Source organism: Rutilus rutilus (genome assembly GCF_951802725.1).
Source record: "Rutilus rutilus genome assembly, chromosome: 19".
NCBI classification, from domain to species: domain Eukaryota; kingdom Metazoa; phylum Chordata; class Actinopteri; order Cypriniformes; family Leuciscidae; genus Rutilus; species Rutilus rutilus.
Window position 1 is genome coordinate 57342 of NC_140232.1, and position 27435 is coordinate 84776.

A 27435-nucleotide genomic window follows, 5' to 3' on the forward strand; every position below is an offset into this window, starting at 1 on the left:
GGAAAACCAAATTCCCATTCATTCACTAATTCTGCCCAAGACGTCCTCCAGGGTCAGGGCAAATCTGAGCGTGGACAAGAATGGTGTTAGGAAGTTAATCTTAACTAATTAAGATTAGTTTTCTTACCCAAGTGGCAGATAATTTTGCTTGTTTTAAGCATTTTGATTTCCCCCAGAAAAAACAAGACATAATATCTTATGCCTTTTTACATCTTGATTTAAGAATTCATGCTTATCTCTCCTCCAGTCCACACACCACCCTTCATGTGCACACACACTAAAATTCCATCAAATTTAACTGAATAATCCTTACTCATTCATAACATGAATTTAGAATTAGTCAAATTAGTCAAATAAAATAAAAATAGAGCTTAATAATACATTTTGTATTAATGTCAACGGAACAAAGGAATGAACCATTTTTTCGTATTCATAAATACGATTAAATAAATACCCCCCCCCCCCCCCCCTTTTTTTAAAGAACCCTGTCCGTGGTGAAAACTTCTTTTTTTACCTTTTTAAAATAAAATAAAAAAACTTTATTTTAAAGCACAAACTAATGCCACAGAAGATTTGGCCCCGACCTTATATTATGCAAGTAAAGCTGAAAGCAGACGTGTTCGCACTGGAAGAGAAATGAAGAGCATGTCAGACTTCAACACACTGCAACTGACTTATGACAGCAGCGACAACACAAATAGAAAGTGAAAGTGAAAGTCCAGTTAGAAAATATTTTGGCGGAGCTCGTGTTCATGTTAAGAAAACACAATAATCGATCAATTAAACGGGAAAACGTCGGACAGGATGGACAGGCGTACAGAAGATCCCGTTCATTGCAGTAAAACGGTATGAATGATTCATTTCGCACCTGAACATCTGCAACAACACCATCATTACAAGCTCTGTTGTAGTTATCTGTTCTAGGGTTCAGAATGTAACTCCATATTCAATTTTAAATATAGAATCCCAGAAACGACGCCTAACAGAAACAGAACGTTAGGTAATGTTTTAGAAGTTGGGTTACTTCAACTGCGAGCGCGTTTTGTTTGATATTTTTGAGCGCTGCGCGAGGACAGCATCAGTCACTTCATAACCCTTCCTGTTTAGTTCATCTTCCTATGCACAACAAATATGAGCAGGGCCGGAACCATTGATATTGATATTCTCGATGCTGCTCTGTTGCACTCCATTACTACACACAGTTTGTTGTTAGGATGACAAAGAGTAATACATATTTCGCTTTAGGAGCGCGGTTATGTTAGTTTAAGTTTGGTTCGATATTCGCCAGACATTCGTGTTCCCTTGCCACTGTTCTATAAAGTCGACAGTTTTACAAAGAATACAAATCAATACAACGATTGCAACCAGTGTATATCGACAAAAAATATTCATTCAAAAATATCCTTACGTGCATTACAGCTGCATATTTAAACCTGAGAATACTTTGACAGGGAACATACTCTGCCTAAGGGAACGTCTACAAATTCAACCAACTGCGGTAAAACGTAATATTTGTATTAATTTAAATTAAACTTTAAAACTTAAAACAGACATGTTCATATGTCAAAGCTTGTAGTAGGTTCCGATTAGTAAGTTACTACAGGTGAAATTTTGCCAATACCTCCCTTACTGTATGTACAGTACATTAATATATTTAGAAAATAATTACTGTAATCCATCAAAAGTTTTATTTTTATATTCCAAAGGTTGTAGTACCTTTCTAGTGACCAAAATGACTTACTTAAAGTGAAATTTTGCCAATACTTCCATTATTGTACGTGCAGTACACAAATATTTGTAGAAAAGGGCTCTCCTTCTTCCGCCTCTGTTGGTGAGGGTTATTTTTTATTTTTTCATATCTTTTATTTGAACGTGTAAATACAATTAAAAAAATAAATAAAAATCAGAGGAAAAAAACATATAAACAACAAAATAAAACTCCATACTTTCCAGTACTTAAAAAGAAACCTCTATTTACAAGTACAAAAAGGAGTAGGAAGAAGTAAAACTTATGTGCTCCTACCCCTTTATACCCCTACTACTATATTTAAGGCAATGGCTACAAAATAATACATCTACAGAGATACTAAATCTATAATCAATGAAAATATATATTCAACACAGCAATATTTACACACATACTATAAATTATTCAATATAAGCTCAGGTTATTGTTAGCACTGTACTTCTTTGTACCTCTGGAATATAATTTCTTTGCACATCTTTTTAAAATGTAATATGTTTGGACATTGCTTTAACTCATTATTTAGTTTATTCCACAATTTAACGCCACTGACAAACTTTTCCTAGTAGTTCGAAAACTGGGAGTCTTAAAATTTGACATTCCCCTTAAATCGGTAATGAGTTGGTATGTTCCAAATATCCAGTGTTATAAATTATTATTATTGCTCTTTTGTGAAGTATAAATACTGATTGCAATGAATTTTGTTGTGCGTTTCCCCAAACCAATAACTGAAATACGGTAACACCAGTGAACAATACAAAATGTAGAGTGATCTGTAATCCAGAATGTGCTTAGCTTTAGCCAGGACTGAAATACTTCTAGACAGTTTTGTTTGAATATATTTTATGTGAGATTTCCAGCAAATCCTGGCATCTATAATCACTCCAAGGAATTTCATTTCATATACTCTTTCTATGTTAACACTTTCGATCTGTAACTGAAATTGCTTGATTCAATTACAAATGACAAAAATCATGAATTTAGTTTTGCTCAAATTTAATGATAACTTGTTTATGTCAAACCACTGTTTTATTATTTTATTATTAAGTCCAGGAGTTGCTGTAAATTCTGACCAGAAACAGATATTTATGTTGTCAGCAAATAACACAAAATTCAGTAAATTTATGTAGAGAATAAATCATTTTGGTCCCAATACTGACCCCTGGGGGACACCACACGCAAGATCCAAACATTCAGATGTATAATCTCCCAATTTAACAAATTGTTTCCTGTCTTTTAAATAACTGCTTAACCAATTCAGCACTATCCCCCTGATCCCGAGCCTTTCCAGTTTATTGATTAATATTTCATGATTAATTGTATCAAATGCTTTTTTTCAAATCAATGAATACCCCAACTCCATATTTCTTTTTGTCTGTGGAATTTGTAATTTCTTCAATGAGTTCAGTTAAAGCTAGTGATGTTGACCTATTTTTTTCTGAATCCATATTGACTGTCAATGAGTAATTTGTATTTATCAATGAATTTGTCCAATCTGCCATTGAAGTTTTTTTCTAGAATTTTAGAAAATTGTGGCAGTAGAGAGACAGGCCTGTAATTTGTGAAGTGGTGTTTGTCTCCAGTTTTGTACAGAGGTATGACTTTTGCTGTTTTCATTTTTGTTGGAAATTGACCAGTTTGAAATGACAAATTAAAAATTTAAGTTAATGGTTTTGAGATCCCCTCAATTAAATGTTTTACTATCTTCATATCTATTTCACTGCAATCAGTGGATGCTTTAGTTTTGCATTTTTTAACAATATCTATTATTTATTTTTCTTCTACTGCTTTAAGAAACATTGAACATTGATTTCTTTCAATAAGATCATTGTATCTGTTATCGATTATCTGTGGAATAGGAATTTTTTCAGCTAAATCTGGTCCGACATTTACAAAATATTTACTAAAGTTATTGACCACATCCTCCAAATTATTAATGTTCTTTTCATTGTCAATGAAATACTGGGGATAATTAGGCTGTCTCGTGCCCCTTCTCATAATGCTGTTTAGTATATTCCATATACCCTTCATATTAGTTTTACTATTATCTAATAGATTACTATATTATTCTCTCTTATAAGTTCTCATAATCTTAATTAACATATTTTTATATTTATTATATTTATTATCTGCTTCTATAGTTCTGTGTTTAATAAATTCTCTATAAAGTGTATTTTTCTTTTTACAGGCATTTTATAACCCTTTTGAAATCCATGGTCTATTACTAGATTTTTGTTTTCTGCAATATTTTATTATCAGACAATTCTTATCATATAATAATTTAAATATTCCTAGGAATTCACCAGATACTTTGTCAATATCTTTTTCCTTATATATTATTTTCCAGTCTTGTGAAAGCCAATCATCTTTAAATACAACCATAGACTATTCTGACCCGTCTGAATAGAGGTTTAGAGATGTGTAATTGCTGTTGTAAACTGTAAAAACTGGTAGGTGGTCACTAATATAATTTATTAATAGTCCACTCACTGTATTGTTATCTATATCATTTGTACAAATATTATCAATTAGTGTTGCACAGTGTGAAGTAATCCTACTGGGTCTGGTAATTTGGGGGAAAAAGCCCAGACTATACACTGTATTAATAAAATCCTCCGTCATATTGTGCTTATTTGGATGTAGCAAATCAATGTTGAAGTCACCACAGATAAACATGACTTTCTGATTTGTTTTTGTAAATTTTTCCTCTATCCAATCCTTAAATAAATCAATATTAGAACCTGGCGATCTATAGATGCAACTTATAATGACAAGTATGTTTTTCTCTACATACTTCTATTGTAACACATTCAAGTAAAGTTATGAGATGGAGAAGGTTGTGAGATAGAGAGGGTTGTGAGATGGAGAGGTTCACGAGTTCACATGTTAATGAAATCTGATGTAATATTAAAATGCGTATTTGGCTTGCTGTCCGGGGGGAGGGCTCCGAGCTCGGAATTCAGCCCGACCCCAGAGTACTCCCCCCTATAAATGTATAGATCATAGGTATCTATGAGCAGACCCATCTGAATGTGAGGTGATGGGGTGGTGGCGGGATGCTGAGAAATTAGTCATGAGACAGGAGGTAAGGGAAGGCTTTATTTATACTCATAGATATAAACACTAGATGTCGCCTTGTATACGGCAGTTCATTGGAACGAATGCGTCAATAGAGCCGCCATCTTGGAACAGGGGAGCCCCTCCTCTTTAATGCATCAGCGTCAATGTAGGCAAAGGTCTAACGGAAATAAAATCACCATAAATCGTCATGAATGCGATTTTCTAGTTTTTATGGTTCGTTCCAACGGTCAGTCATGTATTTATCATTGAGTCCAGAGGAAATTTAAGGTTTTGATATTAAGATAATTACTTCTTTTTCAAAATATAATGCATAGTGCTAGTAGGCCTACGTTTATTAGTCACATTCTTCCACTTGAGTAAACTTAGAATAAACTATTGCTATATAATACATATATAAATGAGCAAAACTTGGCCACTAAATATTTAATATTCAATTATTTTAATGATCACAATTAAATTTTTAATTTTATTAAATTGAACAAGCGCAACATTCAGCATTCAAGCAAATATTCTAAAAGATGTTTTATTAAGAATAATGTTATTTCAACATAATATCTCGTTATTTCGACATAATATGTGTGCGTGCAACAAGCAAGAAGTGCATTTGTAAATCCGGTGACGCGTGCATTGATTTTTATTAATAAACTTCTGACAGTGTCGACTCGGCTGCAGAGATGACGCGCCTAGAGAGAGAAATGCACATAATGGATTACATAATCAGAGAGTAGCCTAGCTTTTTTCTTTCGTTTTAAATTATTTCGTTTAAAGACTATTTAAGCTTTGTGTATTTGATGTATTTCTCTTGTCTGTGTGAGGCATAGGCTGAGTTTCGTTAAGTTAGGATGAGATGCGCTCCAGTTAACGTGCAATAAGTAAGTGACCGCGCGGACGCCTCCATGATTATATCAACAAGCAATTTGTTGATGAATAAAATTTATTAAAATTAAGATACAATTTATACAAAACGAAATTCACTTTAAAGAAAGGATTTAAACAGTTGACATTTTCACAAATTTCAGTGTCCTTCCACACCTCCATCCCCAGTTTGCAAGGAAAAGAAACAAGCCCTTGAGCCCACTGTCCTTGTGCAAAACGCACACATACATAAGATTTGCGGAATTCTATGTATAATAATCATGGATGTACTGTTTGAAGATTGACAGGGAGAGGACCAGCATACTATTAGGACTGTACTTACAGGTTTTTTTTTTTTTTTTTTCATTAAAAGGTTTGAGTACAATTGGTAAAAAATCAAAAGTTAGGAACAACACAGCACATCACAGCCAAAAGTGGGTATTGAGGATCAACTCCTGCATATTGTACATTTTAAACACAAGAGTTATTTCAAATAATATCTAAAGAATATTCACAGTTCATTAGCTGTGCGAGAATCACAGTTCATTTTCTTCCTCCAAGCAGAGAAATGTACACTGAACTTTTTAAAAAACAACTTGACTACTACCATCCACAGAGTAAATCTAATCCCATGCTGTCTGGTTTTCATTTCGTTCGTGTGAACATCCATACGCAGCACAAAAGTCCGGTATCATCCATAAAATTGAAGTATAGGCGGAGATAGCAGCGTTACCTAGTTACTTCCTATGGCAAGACCCCTGTTCAAAGATGGCGGCGGTTTTGACGCATGTTTAGAACCCCAAGGCGACATCTAGTGTTTATATCTATGATTTATACTGGCTATTTCTTGCGCTGATTGGATGATTACCTGAACACGCTCCTCCCGAACTTTGTTACATAAAACTTCATGTTGTGAGATGGAGAGGGTTGTGAGATGAAGAGGGTTGTGAGATGGAGGGGGTTGTGAGATGGAGAGGGTTGTGAGATGGAGGGGGTTGTGAGATGGAGAAGGTTGTGTGATGGAGAGGGTTGTAAGATGGAGAGAATTGTGAGAGTGTTGTGAGATGGAGAGGGTTGTGATCTTGTTCCAATGACTGCATTATTGTGCTTTGGGTATTTTGTGAAAACATAAACTAAACTAAGTCTCAAACTTCTATTAAACACTATCTAATAATCAGATGGAGGGGGTTGTGAGATGGAGAAGGTTGTGTGATGGAGAGGGTTGTGAGATGGAGAGAGTTGTGAGAGTGTTGTGTGATGGAGAGGGTTGTGAGATGGAGAGGGTTGTGAGATGGAGAGGGTTGTGAGATGGAGAGGGTTGTGAGATGGAGAAGGTTGTGTGATGGAGAGGGTTGTGTGATGGAGAGGGTTGTGAGATGGAGAGAGGGTTGTGAGATGGAGGGGGTTGTGAGATGGAGAAGGTTGTGTGATGGAGAGGGTTGTGAGATGGAGAGAGTTGTGAGAGTGTTGTGAGATGGAGAGGGTTGTGAGAGGGTTGTGAGATGAGGGAATGGCCGGTTCACTGAAGAGTCACAAGGCGACGGAAGAAGTGGAGCCTCCAGGCGGATGCAAGCTGGCGTCGGTACACCACACTGAGTATTCTCATCTAGAGGGGGCAGTGAACCCTGCACGAGCCAAATTCATGACATGACATTTGGAACAATGGGGAGCACAGGGGAGACGCTAAATCAGCTTGAATCAAACTGATGACTTGAATCGTCAGCAAGAGAGAGGCTTCAGTCTTCTTTGGAGCAGCGAGATGATCTTCGCGCTGAAGAAGAAAGATTCTGATGACTGGGCATTTCTGTATGGCCTTATAGGCAGCCAACGCTTGCAGCGAGCTGAAATGCCATTTGTCTGTGAAAAGCACAGACGTGAACCAATCTGGCTTCAGGATTCTGAGAAGTGAGTGAACCGTATGAACCTCAACTTTCGGTTCCAAAAATCTGAGGAAAGTTTCAGGGTATGTGAGTAGCCATAGCAACTTACTCTCTGAACATAACCTGTCCCAGCTCGTGTTCCAGGGTTAGTTTACCTCAGAGGTATTCAGTGCAAGCTTGCCCTATCGATGAGGCTCCAGTGGGCCTGCAGATTGTGCACTATATATATATATATATATATGTTCTTGTTGTTTTTGTTCATAAAGAACTATTATATGCAATGGTTATTTTTCTCTAATTTATTTATTTTATTCTCCTCTCATACATTGTGGATCTTCATTCAAAATGTTTTTTTTTTTTGTTTTGTTTTTGCAACATGACATTTTCTATATAATGTATTCATGTGTGATACATCTCACCTTACAAGAAATGTGGAAGGAAAATAGCTAAACATAAAAAAATACACTTATACAGCCATATTATCTTTGCAAGGACAGACAGTTTTTATTTTTCAATTTATTATTAGCATTAAACAAAGAATATAAATATTTTTTCACAGTAGAAAAATACTGATTAAAGATTAAAAATAAAAGATAAGATTAAAATATTATTGCATAACCCTAATGTGTTTTTAACATGCTTATTTGTTTTTCCAGCAGCTATTACAAACATACGATGATATTGGAAATCTTGTCTGGAGTATTGAACTGTCAAGTTATTAACTAAGGCTACATTTTTTAAACTAGCATTCTTCAATTGATGATTATCAGTTGCATTTCTGAATGTCATTTAAAACAGTATTTTTATATTTTTCAGAACAAGAAAAGACATATCCACAGAATAAGGAGTCCCTCACGGTACACCCATCTCTATCGGCCAAGGTTTGAGGGGAAATATTTTCATTCTCGGTAAGAATATGTCAAAAATCAAGGTTAAGGCTGAATGCAATCTGAAACCTCTTGAAATAAAATGTTGACTACTCTCTTAGTTGAGTCATTTTAGTGGACCTGTCATCGTTGGTCCACTGTGTTATAATCAAGTGTGAGTGAAAGGTCCTGGAAGGGTAAGTGACAAACAAAAGGGGCTTTCGCACCAGGTAGTTCTAGGAACTCAGTTCTAGGAACTATGCACCAGGGTGGCTCCCAGAGAACTAATGGTTCCCGTAGGAAAATTGTCCTGGTTGCATTCGCACCGCCAGTAGGAACTCTGAAGTGACGGAAAGTACAAATAATATTTTAACATACTGATGCATATAAACAAAAAAATCAGTAGTAGTAGAGTTACTTTAGACTACCTACAATAATTATAACATAAGCACACAAGGCAACTTACACTCATTGGTGGGCACGTACTGCCGACGATAGCACCACATGTTCACTGCAGATGCAGGTGTTGGTGGTGATCCTCAGCTCTCCATCAAGGTCACTCTTTTACAAAATGAATCCGCCTTTCATGAATTTTTAGGAAATTTAAATAAGGAGATTGAGCTGTTTTGTAAATTATCGCAACCAGGTAATATGCATTTACATGACGAAGGCATAGCTAGCTAGCAAACTGTAGGCTGTAGTAACTAACACTAATGACAGTAAGTCACGTTTGGCTTCAGTGTGTCATCGAGTCAAGATTCCAGGCCCGCCCAAAAAATCCTTAAAAACTGGAAAAAACTAAACAAAAACTGTTTAACGGTAACTCAATTCAGTACTACATAGTTCACAGTCTTTGTAACGTGTTTTCAGCAATACATTTCAAACATATACAATGTGTTTAGAAACAAATCTCTGAATTGCCTTTACATTTATGCATTTGGCAGACGGTTTTATCCAAAGTGACTTACATTGCATTTCAAGGTACACATTTACATTCTTATCAGTTCTTGCTTTCCCTGGGAATCAAACCCATGACCCTGGCGTTGCCAACGCTCTACTGTTTGAGCTACAGGAAAGCTCCTTCCACTTTAAGATGGAAGAATGTTGTTTTACATATGCTAGAAACATGGCTTTAAATGAAAGATTGGTATCAAAGAGCACACCCAGGTTCCTAACCGACGGTTTGGTCCAATAATTAGAATCTCTGTTTTTTTTTCCAGAATTAAGTAGTACAAAATTACTAGTCATCCATTTTTTTATATCAGCTATGCATTCTGATAATCTTGTGGTACTCCATACTGAACTTATGATCGATAAGACATCTCTTCATTTACTGCAACAAACGGTCAGATAAGTATGATTTAAATCATGCCAATGCAATTCCACTAATGCCAACATAATTTTCGAGTCTATTTAAAAGAATGTTGTGGTCAATGGTGTCAAACGCAGCACTAAGATCGAGTAACACTAATAGAGAGACACAACCACGATCAGATGATAAGAGCAAATCATTTGTGACTCTAATGAGAGCAGTCTCAGTACTATGGTATGGTCTAAATCCTGACTGAAAATCCTCACAGATATAATTTCTTTCTAAAAAGGAACATAGTTGTGAAGATACTGCCTTTTCTAGTATCTTTGACAGAAAAGGTAGATTCGAGATTGGCCTGTAATTGACTAATTCTGTACGATCAAGTTGCCAAAAAAAAAAGAAAAAAAAAAAGAAAGTTATTAAGAAGAGGATCTATGACCTCTAGGAGCATCTCTTTCAGTAGCTTAGTCGGTATAGGGTCTAACATACATGTTGTCAATTTAGATGATTTAACGAGTTTAGAAAATTCTTCCTCTTCTATAACAATGAATGAATGGAATTTTTCCTCAGGGAGACTACAATGCTCTCCCTGATGCGATACTGTAGTAGACGGTTGCATAATTATAATTTTCTCCCTGATATTATCAATCTTGCAAGTCAAGAAGTTCATAAAGTCATTACTGCTGTGCTGCTTGGAAACATCTGGGGTCGAAGCTTTATTTCTCGTTAATATCGTTAGCCGCTGCTTCAAACAAATATCTGTTTTTAGTCAGGTTTCTGTCAAACACAGCACATATAGATTATGATCTGTAGTCATATCATTTACAATAAGTGCTTTTGAATAAAGGGACTGTATATTCAGCAACCTGAAATTTATCATTTGTTCATCTGTATTATATCAGTTTTTTTTTATTTGTTGAACATCAATACAATTTTTACCCTTAAATGGCTTTGAGAGTTTTTTGCATTTACTAATTTGGTTAGGACAGACAGTCTCTTTATAATGATATCTGGGTGAAAGAGGTTCTATATAATGATATCTAGGTGAAAGAGGCTCTATGTGATGGGATTTATTTGACCTTGGTGACGCGAGGCCGCTAGCAGACGGTCGGTTTAGCCAGTCTGTCTGCTTCCTGACCTGAGCCCCAGATTGTCATGCTTGAGCTCTAAAGCTATGTGCCATATTACTAGAGAGAAGAGCAGAACCATCCCAGGAGGGATGAATACCATCTCTTTTCAACAGGTCAGGTCTGCCCCAAAAACTTTTCCAATTGTCTATGAATTCTATATTATTTTGCGGACACCACTTAGACAGCTAGCCATTGAGTGAGGACAATCTAAGTATCTCATCACTCCTGCGAACAGAAAGGGGGCCAGAGCAAACACAGTGCCTGACATCGTACTTGCGAGTTCAGACACCACTTTAATATTAATTTTAGTGATCTATGACTGGCGAAGTCAGACATATTTAGCACTGCATATTTACAAGGCTATCAGCTCTGACAGTTAGAAGATATTTAAATAAATGTTATAATAATAATAATCAGTTATTTTATTAATTATACAAGTCAAATTAGTTTAATAATTGCTACAAAGGAAACATCTAAAACCATAGACATAATGGTCTTCTTAAGTAATTGTACGAACTTCCTGGTAAAGCCCCGCCCACTTCAGGTTTAATACGAATACAGATATGAATCATTTTGAGATTGTTACAGATACAAATATTGGCTCTGCTGCACATCCCTAAACTACACTGTTATCACGGACACGGCTGGTAGATGCCAAGCTTTTTTGCATACCACTTTGGTGTAAAAAACTTCCCTGTAGAAGAAGCTCTAGTACTCTACTTCATGGCAACAACATTAAAATGAAGCAGTGTGGAAATCAAGTTTGATCTCTAACTGGGTAGACACTGGATAGGTATCAAAATTACACCCTTTGTTTTTTTTTATAACAAGTCAGAGAACACTGCTTTGGTTATTTGATATACTTGTTGGTAAAAGTTACCATAGAAAACCAGTGTAGAGTGCTTATACAGGGTAATAAATAGCTATTAATCAATAACTGTTAGCAACCTGAATTTGAATCTAGGCAAAAATCTGTTTATATAATAATCTTATGATAATTTCTCCTTTTCTTAGCTTCAGGTTTTTCAGGACTATGGAGGAGCGTATTTTACAACGTCCAAATTTTGCAATGAGGTACCAGAGGCATCATAGAGGTCAGTGGACCAGCCTACAGCTAAGCCGTCGGTCCAGGGCCTCTTCTCCTTCCAGAAAGCGGTTCAATAAAGGCCTGGACAAGAGTTCCTTCACAGCACTCAGACAACACATCAAACCTGGCACCACAGGTTAGCTGCATTGTGTGTATCTGTTTGTTGCAAATTTTGGTTCAACTGATTTTTATATACAGTGCATAAATGTCCTTGGATTCGTCTTAAAACTAAGAGGTAGTGATATAGCCTTCTGCATTCTCCTCATTGTAGCTTTACAGAATTTCTCAAAGTTCTAGCCTCTAATTACAAGTAAATCATAGGAGGAGTGTGTGTAAGGCTGGGCCACGAGTCGGAAATCAACGGGGACTTGTGTGAAACAACGGGGGCAAAAGTGCCTATGCACAATTATTCCAGCAGCCACATCACCCTGTAGCCCAAGACTGGTTGCCCACTGAAGCTCAGCAGGGTTGAGCCTGGTCAGTTCCTGGATGGGAGACTCCTAAGAAAACTAGGTTGCTGCTGGAAGAGGTGTTAGTGAGGCCAGTAGGGGGCGCTCACCCTGTGGTCTGTGTGGGTCCTCCTAACGCCCCGGTAAAGTGACGGCGACACTATACTGTCAAAGAGCACCGTCCTTTGGATGAGACGTTAAACCGAGGTCCTGACTCTCTGTGGTCATAGCACTTCTCGTAAAGAGTAGGGGTGTAACCCCGGTGTCCTGGCTAAATTCCATCCAATGGCCCTTGCCAGTCATGGCCTCCTAATAATCCCCATCCATTGAATTGGCTCTATCACTCTCTCTCCTCTCTACCTAGTGTGCTGGTGTGTGGTGAGCGCACTGGCTCCACCTTTAGCTGGTGTGTGGTGAGCGCACTGGCTCCACCTATAGCTGGTATGTGGTGAGCGCACTGGCTCCACCTATAGCTGGTGTGTGGTGAGCGCACTGGCTCCACCTATAGCCGGTGTGTGGTGAGCGCACTGGCTCCACCTTTAGCTGGTGTGTGGTGAGCGCACTGGCTCCACCTTTAGCTGGTGTGTGGTGAGCGCACTGGCTCCACCTATAGCTGGTGTGTGGTGAGCGCACTGGCTCCACCTATAGTGTGGTGTGTGGTGAGCGCACTGGCTCCACCTATAGCTGGTGTGTGGTGAGCGCACTGGCTCCATCTATAGCTGGTGTGTGGTGAGCGCACTGGCTCCACCTATAGCCGGTGTGTGGTGAGCGCACTGGCTCCACCTTTAGCCGGTGTGTGGTGAGCGCACTGGCTCCACCTTTAGCTGGTGTGTGGTGAGCGCACTGGCTCCACCTTTAGCTGGTGTGTGATGAGCGCACTGGCTCCACCTATAGCTGGTGTGTGGTGAGCGCACTGGCTCCCCTATAGCTGGTGTGTGGTGAGCGCACTGGCTCCACCTTTAGCTGGTGTGTGGTGAGCGCACTGGCTCCACCTATAGCTGGTGTGTGGTGAGCGCACTGTCTCCACCTTTAGCTGGTGTGTGGTGAGCGCACTGGCTCCACCTTTAGCTGGTGTGTGGTGAGCGCAGTGGCTCCACCTGTAGCTGGTGTGTGCTGGTGTGTGGTGAGCGCACTGGCTCCACCTATAGCTGGTGTGTGGTGAGCGCACTGGCTCCACCTTTAGCTGGTGTGTGGTGAGCGCAGTGGCTCCACCTGTAGCTGGTGTGTGCTGGTGTGTGGTGAGCGCACTGGCTCCACCTATAGCTGGTGTGTGGTGAGCGCACTGTCTCCACCTTTAGCTGGTGTGTGGTGAGCGCACTGGCTCCACCTTTAGCTGGTGTGTGGTGAGCGCAGTGGCTCCACCTGTAGCTGGTGTGTGCTGGTGTGTGGTGAGCGCACTGGCTCCACCTTTAGCTGGTGTGTGGTGAGCGCACTGGCTCCACCTATAGCTGGTATGTGGTGAGCGCACTGGCTCCACCTATAGCCGGTGTGTGGTGAGCGCACTGGCTCCACCTTTAGCTGGTGTGTGGTGAGCGCACTGGCTCCACCTTTAGCTGGTGTGTGGTGAGCGCACTGGCTCCACCTATAGCTGGTATGTGGTGAGCGCACTGGCTCCACCTATAGCTGGTGTGTGGTGAGCGCACTGGCTCCACCTATAGCCGGTGTGTGGTGAGCGCACTGGCTCCACCTTTAGCTGGTGTGTGGTGAGCGCACTGGCTCCACCTTTAGCTGGTGTGTGGTGAGCGCACTGGCTCCATCTATAGCTGGTGTGTGGTGAGCGCACTGGCTCCACCTATAGTGTGGTGTGTGGTGAGCGCACTGGCTCCACCTATAGCTGGTGTGTGGTGAGCGCACTGGCTCCACCTTTAGCTGGTGTGTGGTGGTGTGTGGTGAGCGCACTGGCTCCACCTATAGCTGGTGTGTGGTGAGCGCACTGTCTCCACCTTTAGCTGGTGTGTGGTGAGCGCACTGGCTCCACCTTTAGCTGGTGTGTGGTGAGCGCAGTGGCTCCACCTGTAGCTGGTGTGTGCTGGTGTGTGGTGAGCGCACTGACTCCACCTATAGCTGGTGTGTGGTGAGCGCACTGGCTCCACCTTTAGCTGGTGTGTGGTGAGCGCAGTGGCTCCACCTGTAGCTGGTGTGTGCTGGTGTGTGGTGAGCGCACTGGCTCCACCTATAGCTGGTGTGTGGTGAGCGCACTGTCTCCACCTTTAGCTGGTGTGTGGTGGTGTGTGGTGAGCACACTGGCTCCACCTTTAGCTGGTGTGTGGTGAGCGCACTGGCTCCACCTATAGCTGGTATGTGGTGAGCGCACTGGCTCCACCTATAGCTGGTGTCCACCTTTAGCTGGTGTGTGGTGAGCGCACTGGCTCCACCTATAGCCAGTGTGTGGTGAGCGCACTGGCTCCACCTATAGCTGGTGTCCACCTTTAGCTGGTGTGTGGTGAGCGCACTGGCTCCACCTATAGCCAGTGTGTGGTGAGCGTACTGGCTCCACCTATAGCCGGTGTGTGGTGAGCGCACTGGCTCCACCTTTAGCTGGTGTGTGGTGAGCGCACTGGCTCCACCTATAGCTGGTATGTGGTGAGCGCACTGGCTCCACCTATAGCTGGCGTCCACCTTTAGCCGTTGCATCATCCAAGTGTATGCTCACACTGGTGGTGGTTGAGGAGAGATTCCCTGACTGGATTGTAAAGCGCTTTGGGTGTACAGTAGTACATATGAAAGCGCTATATAAGTGCCTCATTCATTCATGCACAATAAAATTTAATCTAGTAAAAAAAAATTCAATGAAATTAAAAGTGTCGATTGCAGCATTAGATTTAGATCTGCTCATGTTGCATCATACTTTGTACGCGTTTTACAGCATTTCACATTATAAACCAATCAAAAACAATTCTGTTGAGCTTATGATTGCAATGGCCAATCAGAGGTGTTCAGATTAGTCATCGCTGAAACGCTGGAGTTTTGTTCAATGCGTGCGCTCGCTGACTCTCACAAATTCTCTCATCATAAACAAGTGCAGATGTATAAGTAAGAGATTCATTTCACAGTGTAGACAGCTTCAGTGATTACAGTGATTTTTGACAGTGCTTAAACTCGCGTTAGACTGAAGTCAGTGATAATGTTCTTTGATGATGTAAATGTTCTTTGTTCACTTTATATGGCTTAATGTATGCTCTGTTTGAATAATTGTGGAAATTAATATGTTATAATTGACTTGTGACCCTTGTGCACTATTCGATTTCTGGTTACAGCCTGTATGGTACGGGTCAAACTGACCCTAATTGGATTCAACACAATTCCCCAAAATTCACACTATGAAAAAAAAACTAATTCATTTGGATCTGATTGTGATTTCTTTATGAGAGGTTTAATAACTGCAAGCTTGAACGATCTTGGAACATAACCTAGAGATAAAGACGAGTTTATAATATTGAGAAGAGGCTGTTCTGCTACAGGTAAACACTCTTTCAGTAATTTAGTGGGTATTGGATCTAATAAACATGTTGTTGGTTTAGATGCCATGATACGTTTATTTAGCTCTTCCTGTCCTATAAAGCACTGCAATTGTTCTTGAGGGGCGATAATTCAGGCTGACAATTGTATTTTACAATTATTATTGTATTTTACAATTATTGTATTTCTAATGCTTTAAATTTTCTCAGTGAAGAAATTCATAAAGTCATTACTACTACACTGTAATGGAATAATTTGTTCAGGATATGTCTGTTTATTCGTTAATCTCGCCACTGTACTAAATAAAAATCTTGGATTGTTTTGGTTATTTTCTATTAGTTGGTGGATATGCTCGGCCCTGGCTGCTTTTAAAGCCTTTTTATAACGGGAAGTGCTGTCTTTAGACCTCTAAATGAGTTTGTTTCCATTTACGCTCTAGATTACGAGTTTCTCTCTTGATAGCGGGAGTAATACTGTTGGACCATGGTGCAGTACTTTTCTCTCTAACCTTTTTTGATCTGATCGGTGCAACAGTTTCTAATGTAATTAAACAGTTAAACAGTAATTTCTTGAGTGAAAAGAGTGTAAACGAGACGAGCGAAACCCCACTAGTGATGATAGCAGGCTAAAGCTAGTAGCGGATGTTCAGAAAGTTGGATATAAGTAGCGATATCAAAGCAATCCGATTGTTTTCGATATAGAATATTATCGGGGATATGTTCACCCACTGTAAAATGGAAAAATATTTGTTTCTAAAATTTGTATACAGAAGACATCGAGGATTAAGAATTAAGTTGACGGAGCTCCAAACTCCAAACACCGAAATATCTTAGTCTAAACCTAAAGTAATCTTGACAAAGTATATAGCATTTGAAAGCTTTCAGACTCTAGTTTTCAAATGTGGAGACTTTTCATTTCAAAAGAAATGACAGCGCAATATAAGAATAGCAATACATTTTTTATTTGTGATGTGTTGCCAAACTATAACACACGCTCTAATTCTTTCTGCATGTTTTTTATATGAGTTTTAGAGATTGAATTCAAATCAAATAATAGCATTACTGCCCAAACTACTTCTGAATAGAATGTCTACTTCATAAATATTTTGAATAGTATGGAAATATATGGTTCAGATCACTCAAACCATTCTTGGCAATCGAAGCGTCCTCAATGGTCACCGGTGGAGTTTGGATGTCATCTAGTGGAAAAGTTTATTACTGCGCCCCCCCCCCCCCCCCCCCCCCCCCCCCCCCAAAAAAAAAAACCCAAAAATAATTTTGAGATATCAACCTAATATTTTCTTGAAGTTTTAGAGTTGAACAATGTTTTGTAAAATATATATATTGTATATAAAATATACATTTTCATAAACTTAAACTTCTATAACTTTTTTAAAACTTTACTTTTACAACTGTTTTGACATACAATAATCTGTGAAATGTTCCCTTTAAAAAGATACCAAACTTAAGTCGGTGCTTTGAAATATTAAAGATTTATTGCAATCTAATTCAAGTATACTCAATAAGTGGGACAGACAGTTAACAGGTAAAACAACTTTTTATTTTCACAAACTTTGAAAATAAAAAGATGTTAAACTCAGCAAGACGCTGGCACTTCAGGACTAGAGTTGAAGAGCTCTGATATACAACAAAGAAGTGTTTTGTATTATGGGTCTGTACAGTTGCTTTTGAATAGATGTCTATATGGGTCAAATTGACCCATGAACAGCAAGATTGTATACAATTTCTGTATGCACATTTCACTACACTGTTGAAACTTTGCATGCATGTTCATGACCCTAAATGATAAAAAGTCACAAAAGTTCAAGTAAAACAAACATGGTTTGAATTGTATTTCAGATAGATTGAAAAAGAAATGATAGCTCATATGTGGCTGACAAAATATTTTTCTGTATTGAAATAAGTGGGAAAAATGTACTTTTTTAGCTTCATAGGATAGTAAAAAAAACTAAAATAACAAAATATAACCAAGTAATGTTATGGCATACCATAAAAATAACATGTAGTTCTCATTTCCAGTAGATTTCACAATGACTGATTTCTCACCTTTTTAATGTACAGTGACAGATGCTGTCTTGTCAAAAAACAGAGGTGTTAGATCCGCATTACCTGTCTGATCCAGGGGATATGAATATTTTTTCCTTAGGCTGATCACATAGCGCTCTCGCTGAAGTCGGAGGGCAGGCGCTGGGCAAGACTTATTTTGTGGCGTAATGCTTCGAGGACATTGACAGGCAAGTGTGTCAGTACATAGCTGAAATAAGAACTGAGTTGCCCGCTGGTGGGTAAGTTCAACTCTTTGGCGATATCCAGTGTCTTCCGCTGGATGACGGCTCTGGTTATGGGCAGCCCCTCATTTCTTTTTTCAGTTACGTACTGACACACTTGCCCGTCAGTTTCTTCGAAGCGGCTGCTTTTAGGACCGTGGTAAGCTTTTCTTTGACTGTTAGTTTTTAGGGCTCGCCATCTTCTAACATTACCCTCTGACACCCTATTTCCCGGCTGCTTAATGAGAGCTGTTTGATGACTCTGCTTCGTTTATCAGTCGTGGGGAGCACACTCTGTTTTACGCGTATTTGGCGCTCCCTATTGTTGCTATGTAAAAGTTTAGAACCTGAATATAAGACGACCCCATTTTTTGGGGATGTTTAAAAATCTTATAAAAGTGGGACTTTACCCCACACACAGGGGAAAAGGCATAAAGTATTGATAGAAATACTAAACTATAACTAAAATAATATGTTTTTTGAATTATGTCTAAGTTAATACTTGTTCAAAACAATCACTTAAGCAAAGTTTGTACTATTTTCAGTTTATTTTGATAAATAAGAGAATTTATTTTTTATTCAATAAATACACTGTCATTAACCCTCAGGGGTCTAAGGTGTTTTTGGGGTCCTTGAGATATTCTATAGACATGCTCTGACATTTGTGCTTTTTTCAGTTGCTTATAACCATATTAATGGCAAAGGTGTAATTACACTCTATTTAGCACAAACAGTGAAATACCATAATATGTGTGCCTAATCATTCACATAAAACAATACATTGATTTAAACTTTGTAAGACACGTTTTGTGTGGAAAGGCAATCAGGGCCATAGCTAGAGGATTCGGGGCCCCCTGAAAAAATATTGATGTGGCCCCCCCACCCTCCACCAATATCATACACTGTAAATAGATGAGCATGGAGGCCCACATATAACAGAAGATGGTGATGTTGTTGTAAAAACTTTATTTTAAAAGTTAAATGTTTACATACAAAATTACAACTAATAAAATCTAACAAAAAGCAAGAAATTGTTAAATAATAATTTTAAAAAAGTAGACGGTAGTTTTCTTATTCCCAGCGAAATAACAATACAACCTGTCTTTAAGAACGTCTTGATCGACTGGGATACAACAACTCTCCTGGCCTCCCTCTCCTTCTTTTCATGGCGTTTCTAGTTCCCTGATTTATGTTTTCTTTTCCCCGACATTTTGTCAGTCAGTTAGTCGCCTGCTCTTCCACCAAGTTCATCGTTAACTTCAGGCACTGCCGCCTCAACTCTGATTGGTTCTGTTCACGAGCTGGGGTGGGACTTACAATTGTATTGGGTCCATCTGATGTTTGTCACTGACTGAATAATTAATAAATACTTTAGATCAGACTAAACCATTTTTAGGGAGGTAAGAGAAGCAGATATTTGGTAAAAGAAATATTTAACCAAATTGCATGTTTTTGTGGTTTTCATTTAAATCTCAGGCATACAACTAATATAAATATTAGAATTATTCATACAACAGGGGGCTATATAGTATAACTGCTGGATTTTGTGGGGCCCCCTGGGCAATGGGGGCCCCTGTAATTGTCACCACCTTTCACCCCACTAGCAACGGCCCTGAAGGCAATATGCGTGGGGGTGTGATCATGAATAATGCTGTGATTCACACCTGAGAAGACAATGACCTGCATAATGAGCTTTTCAGTAAGGTGTGTCCACAAGTAAAGAATGCGAGGACAAAAAATATATTAATATATATATATATATAATTATATATATATATATTCTACAGAATTGGTTCAAAGGTTCAAAATTTAACCGAATTGGTTCAAAGTTAGAGTTGGAAGCATCTTGAAAAAAATAGTCTTTTTCCACAAATTTTGTATGCTTGCAAATTGTATAATATCCAAGGTAAACATTTCTAGTAATTGTGCAGTTAATTATCATACAGTTTTTTCAGAAAGTTTTGGAATGTATACCCTCTCCTCAAATTTGTCACTAATAAAACACAATAAAATAATTTAATGAGAAGGCTTATATTGACCTATTAAGATTTTGTTTTGTTTAGATTTACCTTGCTATTTTATTAAAATCTTTTTTTATTTTTATTAAAAAGATTACAATTACAACAACAATTACAATTGTAACAATATTTCAAGTGTAATCTTTCTTTGTAAAAAGTATACATTATATCATACGTATTTCAAAGATAAGGATTCATTAGTTTTAATATTGGAACAAACACTATAATAACATCTTATGATTATTCAATATACATACTTTATTTATTTTTTTAAAACTCCCATACTATATATTTAACATATGAGCAGAAATTGGCAAACAAAAGCTTATTTGATGTGACAGTCTGATTGGCCATTGTGTTCACACGCTCAACGTATATGTCTGTGATTGGCTACAATATATCCACTGATAGACGGATCTGCTGATAGACGCCTGCTTTCAAATGCTCCCGTGTGTATCTGTGTAAGCGCTCGGTGAAGAGTGTCAAAGATATCTATTAACAATGTTTCTGAAACGTTGATCATTGTAGCCAATCACAGACATATATGTTGAGCGTGTGAACAAAATGGCCAATCAGAGGTTTTTAAGAATCCATTCAACAGCGCTCAAAATGCTTGAGGGAAATGCTGGTATCGTCACATTTTTAAAATTGGTACCGAAGTCGGTACTTTTGACAACACTAGCACAGTCCCTCTTGGCGAAGGGGGCCATAGAGCTCATTCCTCCTCATGAGAGGGAGTCTGGATTCTCTTTCATTATTCTAATAAGGAAGGGGGGTTGCGTCCCATTCTAGATCTTCGGCCCTTGAATCGATCTCTGAGGAGATTCAGAGTAAAGACGTTAACAATCCCGTTGATCATGAGTCAAATCGAGTCAGAGGACTGGTTTGTCATGATAGATCTAAAAGACGAGTACTTCCACACATCCATCCTTCAACAACACAGGTTCCTGAGGTTCGCATTGTGGCTGCATTACCACCTCAGGTGTGCATTATTTTCTAATAATTCAACAGCCCTTCATCAATTATTCCTTATTTAATACACGACGTGAAGGCAAAGAACGAACCGATTCAAATAGTTTAATGCGCAGCTAGGTGTGGATTATCCCTCCTATACCATGGTCATTTGTAGGGCTGGGTATCGATTCAGATGTGATTCGATTCGATTCTCGATTTTCGATTCGATTACTGATTTCAATGATTCCATTTTCACTGGCCCCACCACAAAGAAAGTAATAAATGAATAAAATAGTTATTGTTTTTGTTGTTTTTGACCCATGTATCCTTGTATTGTAATAAATAAGGTTATGACACCAAACATTTTAGATACCAGTGAAATTTAACGATTCTCTATTCCAATTTCAATATCACAGCTAACACTACTAACATAAATTTCAAAGATTATTAAAAAAACAAGTAAACAGTCATTAATAAAAGAAGAACAAATAATTAAACTACAAGCAATAACACAAACAAATAAATACTATTGGAACAAAGATACAAATAAAATAATCAGTGCTTTTAAGGTTTTTCAGGTAGGTCTAGTTCTCAGGTATAGAAATTGAATAATCAAATGTAAAATAACACTGCATATAATCTTCACTGTAGAAATTAAATAAAAGTTAATCATTATTAAAGTTACTGTCACGGGATGCACACACAAACGGGTAAGATCCAATAGCAGTTTATTTAAGGGTAATCCATAATCTTAATCCAGGCAGGCAAAAGGTCATAATCCATACAAAACAGTTCAACACAAGAAACAAACACGAAAACAACCGGGAGCAGAACTCAGAAGTGCCGGGTGACATACAACAAGGACTCCATTACAATGACTGAACAGACAGGGTATAAATACACAGATACTAACAAGGTGAGGGGGAACAGCTGCGTGCAATGATGAGTGATAATACAGACAAGGATGATGGGAAATGTAGTTCCTGAGTGTATGACACCGTGGGGAAAGAGGACCTCTAGTGGTTACCCAGGGATACACAAACCAGACACTGTGACAGTTACAAAAAAGTTATTCAGTGAAGAGTAGGGAGTGAGTTATTTGTCTTTTGTAGTTAGATTAACATTAAGATCACAGACAACAGCAGGAAACATGGGCTCTTTCTCTACTGTTTACTTAAGCCATAACAGACTATGTTTACTTGGATACTCACAAAGGTGGGGATTTTGAGATACATTTTTGTGAATTTGTCTGTTTAAGTGCAAGGAGACATGAAAGAGAATTCATTTTATAATTTACGCGCTGTCTGACATGCGCAGCTGTGTGCCCTTCGGGTGTGTGTGCGCACAAAATTTCTCACACAGCGTGTGCGAGTTCTCTTGCACTTTAATGGTTAAACTGGCAAGGCTTTAAAATGTGTGCAAATGATAAACTTTCGTGACTTTGCAGAACTGGTCCGATCGGGACAATGACGTAACAGTTCATTCAACTGTCTGAAATATCCTTCAAGCTGAAAGCCGCACCTGCATCCGCCATGTTCAGCACTGAATGAATGACAGGATCCCTGCTTTAACAGGATGACATCTAGCGGGGAAGACTAGTAATACGATTAACGTCAATTAGTTATTATGTTCAATGTTTGCGGAAATACATAGGGGAAAATGATATTGAAGGGCTTTCATTATGTTTGCAGAAGAATAAAAATGATGGTTATTTTTCATCAATTACAGCTTATTGGATCTAACATTCTGTCCACTTTAAATCAGACACATAGATAAAGCAGAGCGGTACGATTACATTTATTTGAAAGGTCATAGATCCTCTTCTTATAAGCATTAATTCATTGTACTCTGCATCTCCAGCGCCCATCGCTGGTTTCAGCTGTGTTCTATTAATTATCCTCGTTTGTGTTTGCTATATAAGTTGATCTCTCACATTCATTCTCTGTCTGGTCTACCATTGGTCTCCCATTGGTCCATCAGTGTCACCTCCTCTCAGTGGTGTGGTTCCACCTTGGACCTGCGAGGAGCCAATCCCTCCTGGGCGATATGAGCCCGTGGCTCCGCCTCCAGCCTCGGAGCGCTCAGCTCCACCTCGACTCGTCGACTTTACTGTAGTCAGCCGGACCTGGGCCGTACCCAGATCATATGATGGACCTGTGCCTAGACACGACCACAACGCATCCCTGAAGTGTCAGCAGAGATAGTGTCAACTAGACTCTCCCCTGTGAAGGCCTCATCGACCTAACAGTATCGGCACTGATCCTCAACAAACCCATCTCTATACACACGTGACTCCGATCTTCAACCAGATGGAACTGGATAATATTCTGATTGTTCCAAACCAATCTGACTTCTGACATATAATGCTGCCTGAATCAAAATCATACACTGTTCGTTCACTGGCCAGAGGAGAACTGCCCCCCGACTGAGCCTGGGCCTGGAAAATACAATAATGCATCCTTTTTATCACCTCAATTAAAATTCATGGATTATTAATAATGCACAACTCTGGCATGTACATTTGTGTGGGTGTGTGTAAAAGTTTTTTGCATGTGCATGCAGACATGCATGTCTGTTTTTGAGTTGGCTGAAAATCAAATGTGGCATGTTGAGAAGATGTTCTTCCCCCTCCATCTCACAGTTATGTGCCTGCTGACTCACTGCTTTTGTGTTGCTTAAAAGTGAGACATAATGAGAGAATGTGCTTGTGTGTGTGTGTGTGTGACAGAGAGCTGAAATGAGATTGTGTGTATGTGAGAGTGAGAGTGGTTGAACATGTTTATATGCATTTAAGCGTCCACGTACACACAATTAAATAACACAAAAGCCCAAATGCTGTGAGGCATACAGTGTTTTTCAAAATGACACCACACAGATTTTCTTAAAGAAGCCTCTCTTTTTTCTAACTTTTTCCTGTTTTTCTCACCCTTCCTTTTTTTATAGGCATTCCCTGGCCATCCTCTGGAGACAGACCATCACTGCCATTCACAGTAAGAGACCAGAAACTCCTTGCATTATTTCACTATTATCACACTTAAAGAAACGTTTTCTTGTTCAATACAAGTTAAACTCTATCAACAAATTATGTGATGTAGGCTACTGTACATTAGATCTCCAACGTCACCCAAATCGCAGCCAAAAACAAATCATCCACCCGCACCAATAATTGTCTCTGATTTAAGTATCCGCACCCGTGGTCAAATTACAATTATTCTTATGTGTTGTTACGTGTGATGCTAAATGGATGATCATCTTCAACAGCGGACTCGGCGACGGTTGATGTGCGCATCTCTAATGGTAACATAATACACTGATGAATGAGCGCTGCTTTTAAATGAACATTTCTTTAAAACAAAATTTATTTGACAGAATTTCATTTTCTTAATGGCATAAACAGGCTTTACTCCCTTGAAACTTAAACTGGAATGTCACTGTTTCTGTCACTGCGACTTCCCGAACAGGCGAACACACGCACACACACACACACACACTTCACAGCCGTTGCATATTACATACCCAGCACTTGATTCATCCTCATTAACCACTTCGCTAAAACGTTCCCACACAGTGCTTTTCTTTCTTTCCTTCCGTTTGTTTTGTTTTTAATTCTTCTTTTTTACTTCACTCTCGGACCTGCTCCATTTCTGCTTAAAAAAGTGGATCCCGCGCAGCGTATATCTTAAAGAGAGTGTAAATTAGTGCCTGTCTGCCTGGTGGGAAAAAATATATAAATTTTAGACATGCTCATATTTTAGAGAATGTAGTTAATATTTTCGTTAATATTGATTTTTCATATTCACCCGCGACCCACCCAAAATTAATCAGAATGTTATTTTTATTACTTGACCCGCCCAATCCGCAGATATAACCGCGATCACTATTGTAGCCTACATGTATGTTGAATTTGATTGATTTAGCATGATGCCAAGAGTGTTGACACTTAGTCAGTAGCACTAAGACCTTCAGTGTTTTTCATGTCTATGCTTGTCTATGTAAAGTCTATGTAAAGTCTATGTGCTTTGCACGCTCCACACTGTAACATGGAAGAGGCTGAGGACTCATTTGCAGTGCTGAATTTATTGGGCAAAAGAAAAAACAGCATCGTAATACAGGCAGAGGTCTATAAGAGGAAGTCAACTTCATGCTATAACTTAAAACCAAGCAAACAAAGGCAAAGTGCAAAACCAGGTAACAAAGCAAGGGATGGATCACAGAGATGTAAATAGCCCGTAGTGAACTGGGAGTTTATATGAGCGTAAGCGAGATGCAGATGTGCAGGAAGCTGAGATCAGTAATTGGCTGAGGATGACCTCGAGTGAATTCCTCTTTGCTTTAGACACACACTCGAGAACTTCCCATCAGTGAATCCCCGCCAGTTTTAAAGTGTGATCCGCTTCATCAAGTGGGTGTAAGATGTGGGCTCTGTTTAGGCTGTTTCATTGTGTTTTGGTTCCGTTCCTGTTTGCCTGTTTGCCTGTGTGCCCTTTCATTTGACCTAGTTTCCTAGTGTGTTTGATTAATTGTCCCATTCACAGGTTGTCCAATTAATTAGCTCATTTGTTCCTCTGTGTATTAAAGTCCTGTCTTCATTCAGGTCTTTGTTCGGCATCTGACAGCCTAAATGTTTATGCAGTTGAATTATGTGCGATACCTATTGCATTAGAATAGATTGGACAGTCCAGGGATAACACCATTCTAGTATGTAGTGACCCTGTATCAGCTCTTATGAGTATTAAGTCTGGAAAAGCTAGTAATCATCAAGAAATATTAAATGAAATCTTGTTTATATATTCAAGGGCATGCAGACAAGGGAAAAGTATTACATATATGTGGATATCAGCGCATGTGGGCACACAGGGAAATGAGAAAGTTGATAAACTGGCAAAAAAGGCAACAAAGAAAGAGCATGTTGACATTGAGATTAAATTGGCAAAATCAGAAGGGAAGAGTCTAGTGTGGAAAAAGGTACTGGAAATATGGCAACAACAATGGGATCATGAAAGTAAAGGAAGACATCTATACATGATTCAGAATAAAGTAGGCATTAAAAGAGAGATGACAATAGAAGGAAAGAACAGGTTGTAATGAATAGTCTCAGGATTGGACATTGTAAGCTAAATGTAACTCTTTGTATGTTAGGAAAACATCCCACAGGGCAATGCGATGAATGTCAAGAGGAGGAAACAGTCAGTCACAGTTTTATGTCATGCAGGAAATTTACACAAGAAAGAAGAGTTGAAACATCATTTACAAGAAATTGGTATAGGACAGTATAATGTAAAAAGTATATTAGAATGCGGAAATAGTGAACAAGGGAGGCAATATTTGTTTTGTTTTTTAAGGAGGACTGGACTAGAAAGACGAATATAAGTATGAAGTGACAAGCTAAGAGACAGCAGATGGCAGTAGTGCAACGTTTTGGATGCCAACTGCCTTAAAACACCAAGGAAGAAGAAGAAGGTCTTCGTTCGGTGTCATCTAAGATACATGGCTGTCAAAACTGCTTCCTGAGTGTCCCTGTGGCTTTTTGGATTACAGGCAATTTGTATTATATTCTCCTGGATCCTGCGCTTCCTTCCAGACAGAGGGAAGTTTATATGGACAGACCCTCCACCCCTCAGTTTTGACAGAGGGAGTGAGTTGATCCATATGTACACTTCAAGCTGCTCCATATACCACAATGCAACACAATTGTGATGTCACAGCAGATCACGCCTAACTTACTCCCATCCCACTCACAAGTTATGGCGATGGAAGGGCTAACCTTCAGACTGCTATGACTTAGTGCGCTATATCTTTTCAAACTGATCTGACTTATGACTTTCATCAACCAGACAATTAAAACAAAAAAAGAAAATCTCCTAGACTTACACTGACGGAACGGTGAAATGGGCCACGACTTTTCTATCTCTAATCGCCAAACTATCAACATGTAAACAATGCACTGAAACATACTAGGAATCCTGACTGGAAATCCTCCAGATATCATTTCTTTCTAAAAAGATTAGATAATTGGGTAACACTTTATAATAAGAAGATCATTAGTTAGGGTCCGCTAACACGACACCGTTCTCAAAGAAAACCCTAAACGCGCTCCGGCCGCTCATCCGCACAACAACAGTGCCTAGTGGCTCGAGAATAAGTATGATTTAAACCATGCTAGTGCAATTCCACTAATGCCAACATAATTTTCGAGTCTATTTAAAAGAATGTTGTGGTCAATGGTGTCAAATGCAGCACTAAGATCGAGTAACACTAATAGAGAGATACAACCACGATCGGATAATAAGAGCAAATCATTTGTGACTCTAAT

At 38.9% G+C, this 27435-nt stretch overlaps 1 protein-coding gene across 1 annotated transcript in view; it reads left to right on the forward strand.

The window, feature by feature from the left end:
* Positions 1–616: 616 nt before the first annotated feature.
* Positions 617–27435, forward strand: part of LOC311278632 (uncharacterized protein) — a 46690-nt gene continuing 19871 nt past the window's right edge. Inside the window, exons 1-4 of the mRNA XM_084389611.1 lie at positions 617–846; positions 8377–8468; positions 11883–12091; positions 24066–24112. Of these exons, the coding sequence (XP_084245737.1) occupies positions 805–846; positions 8377–8468; positions 11883–12091; positions 24066–24112 (390 nt within the window). The 5' untranslated portion in view covers positions 617–804. The remainder of the gene's footprint in view (positions 847–8376; positions 8469–11882; positions 12092–24065; positions 24113–27435) is intronic.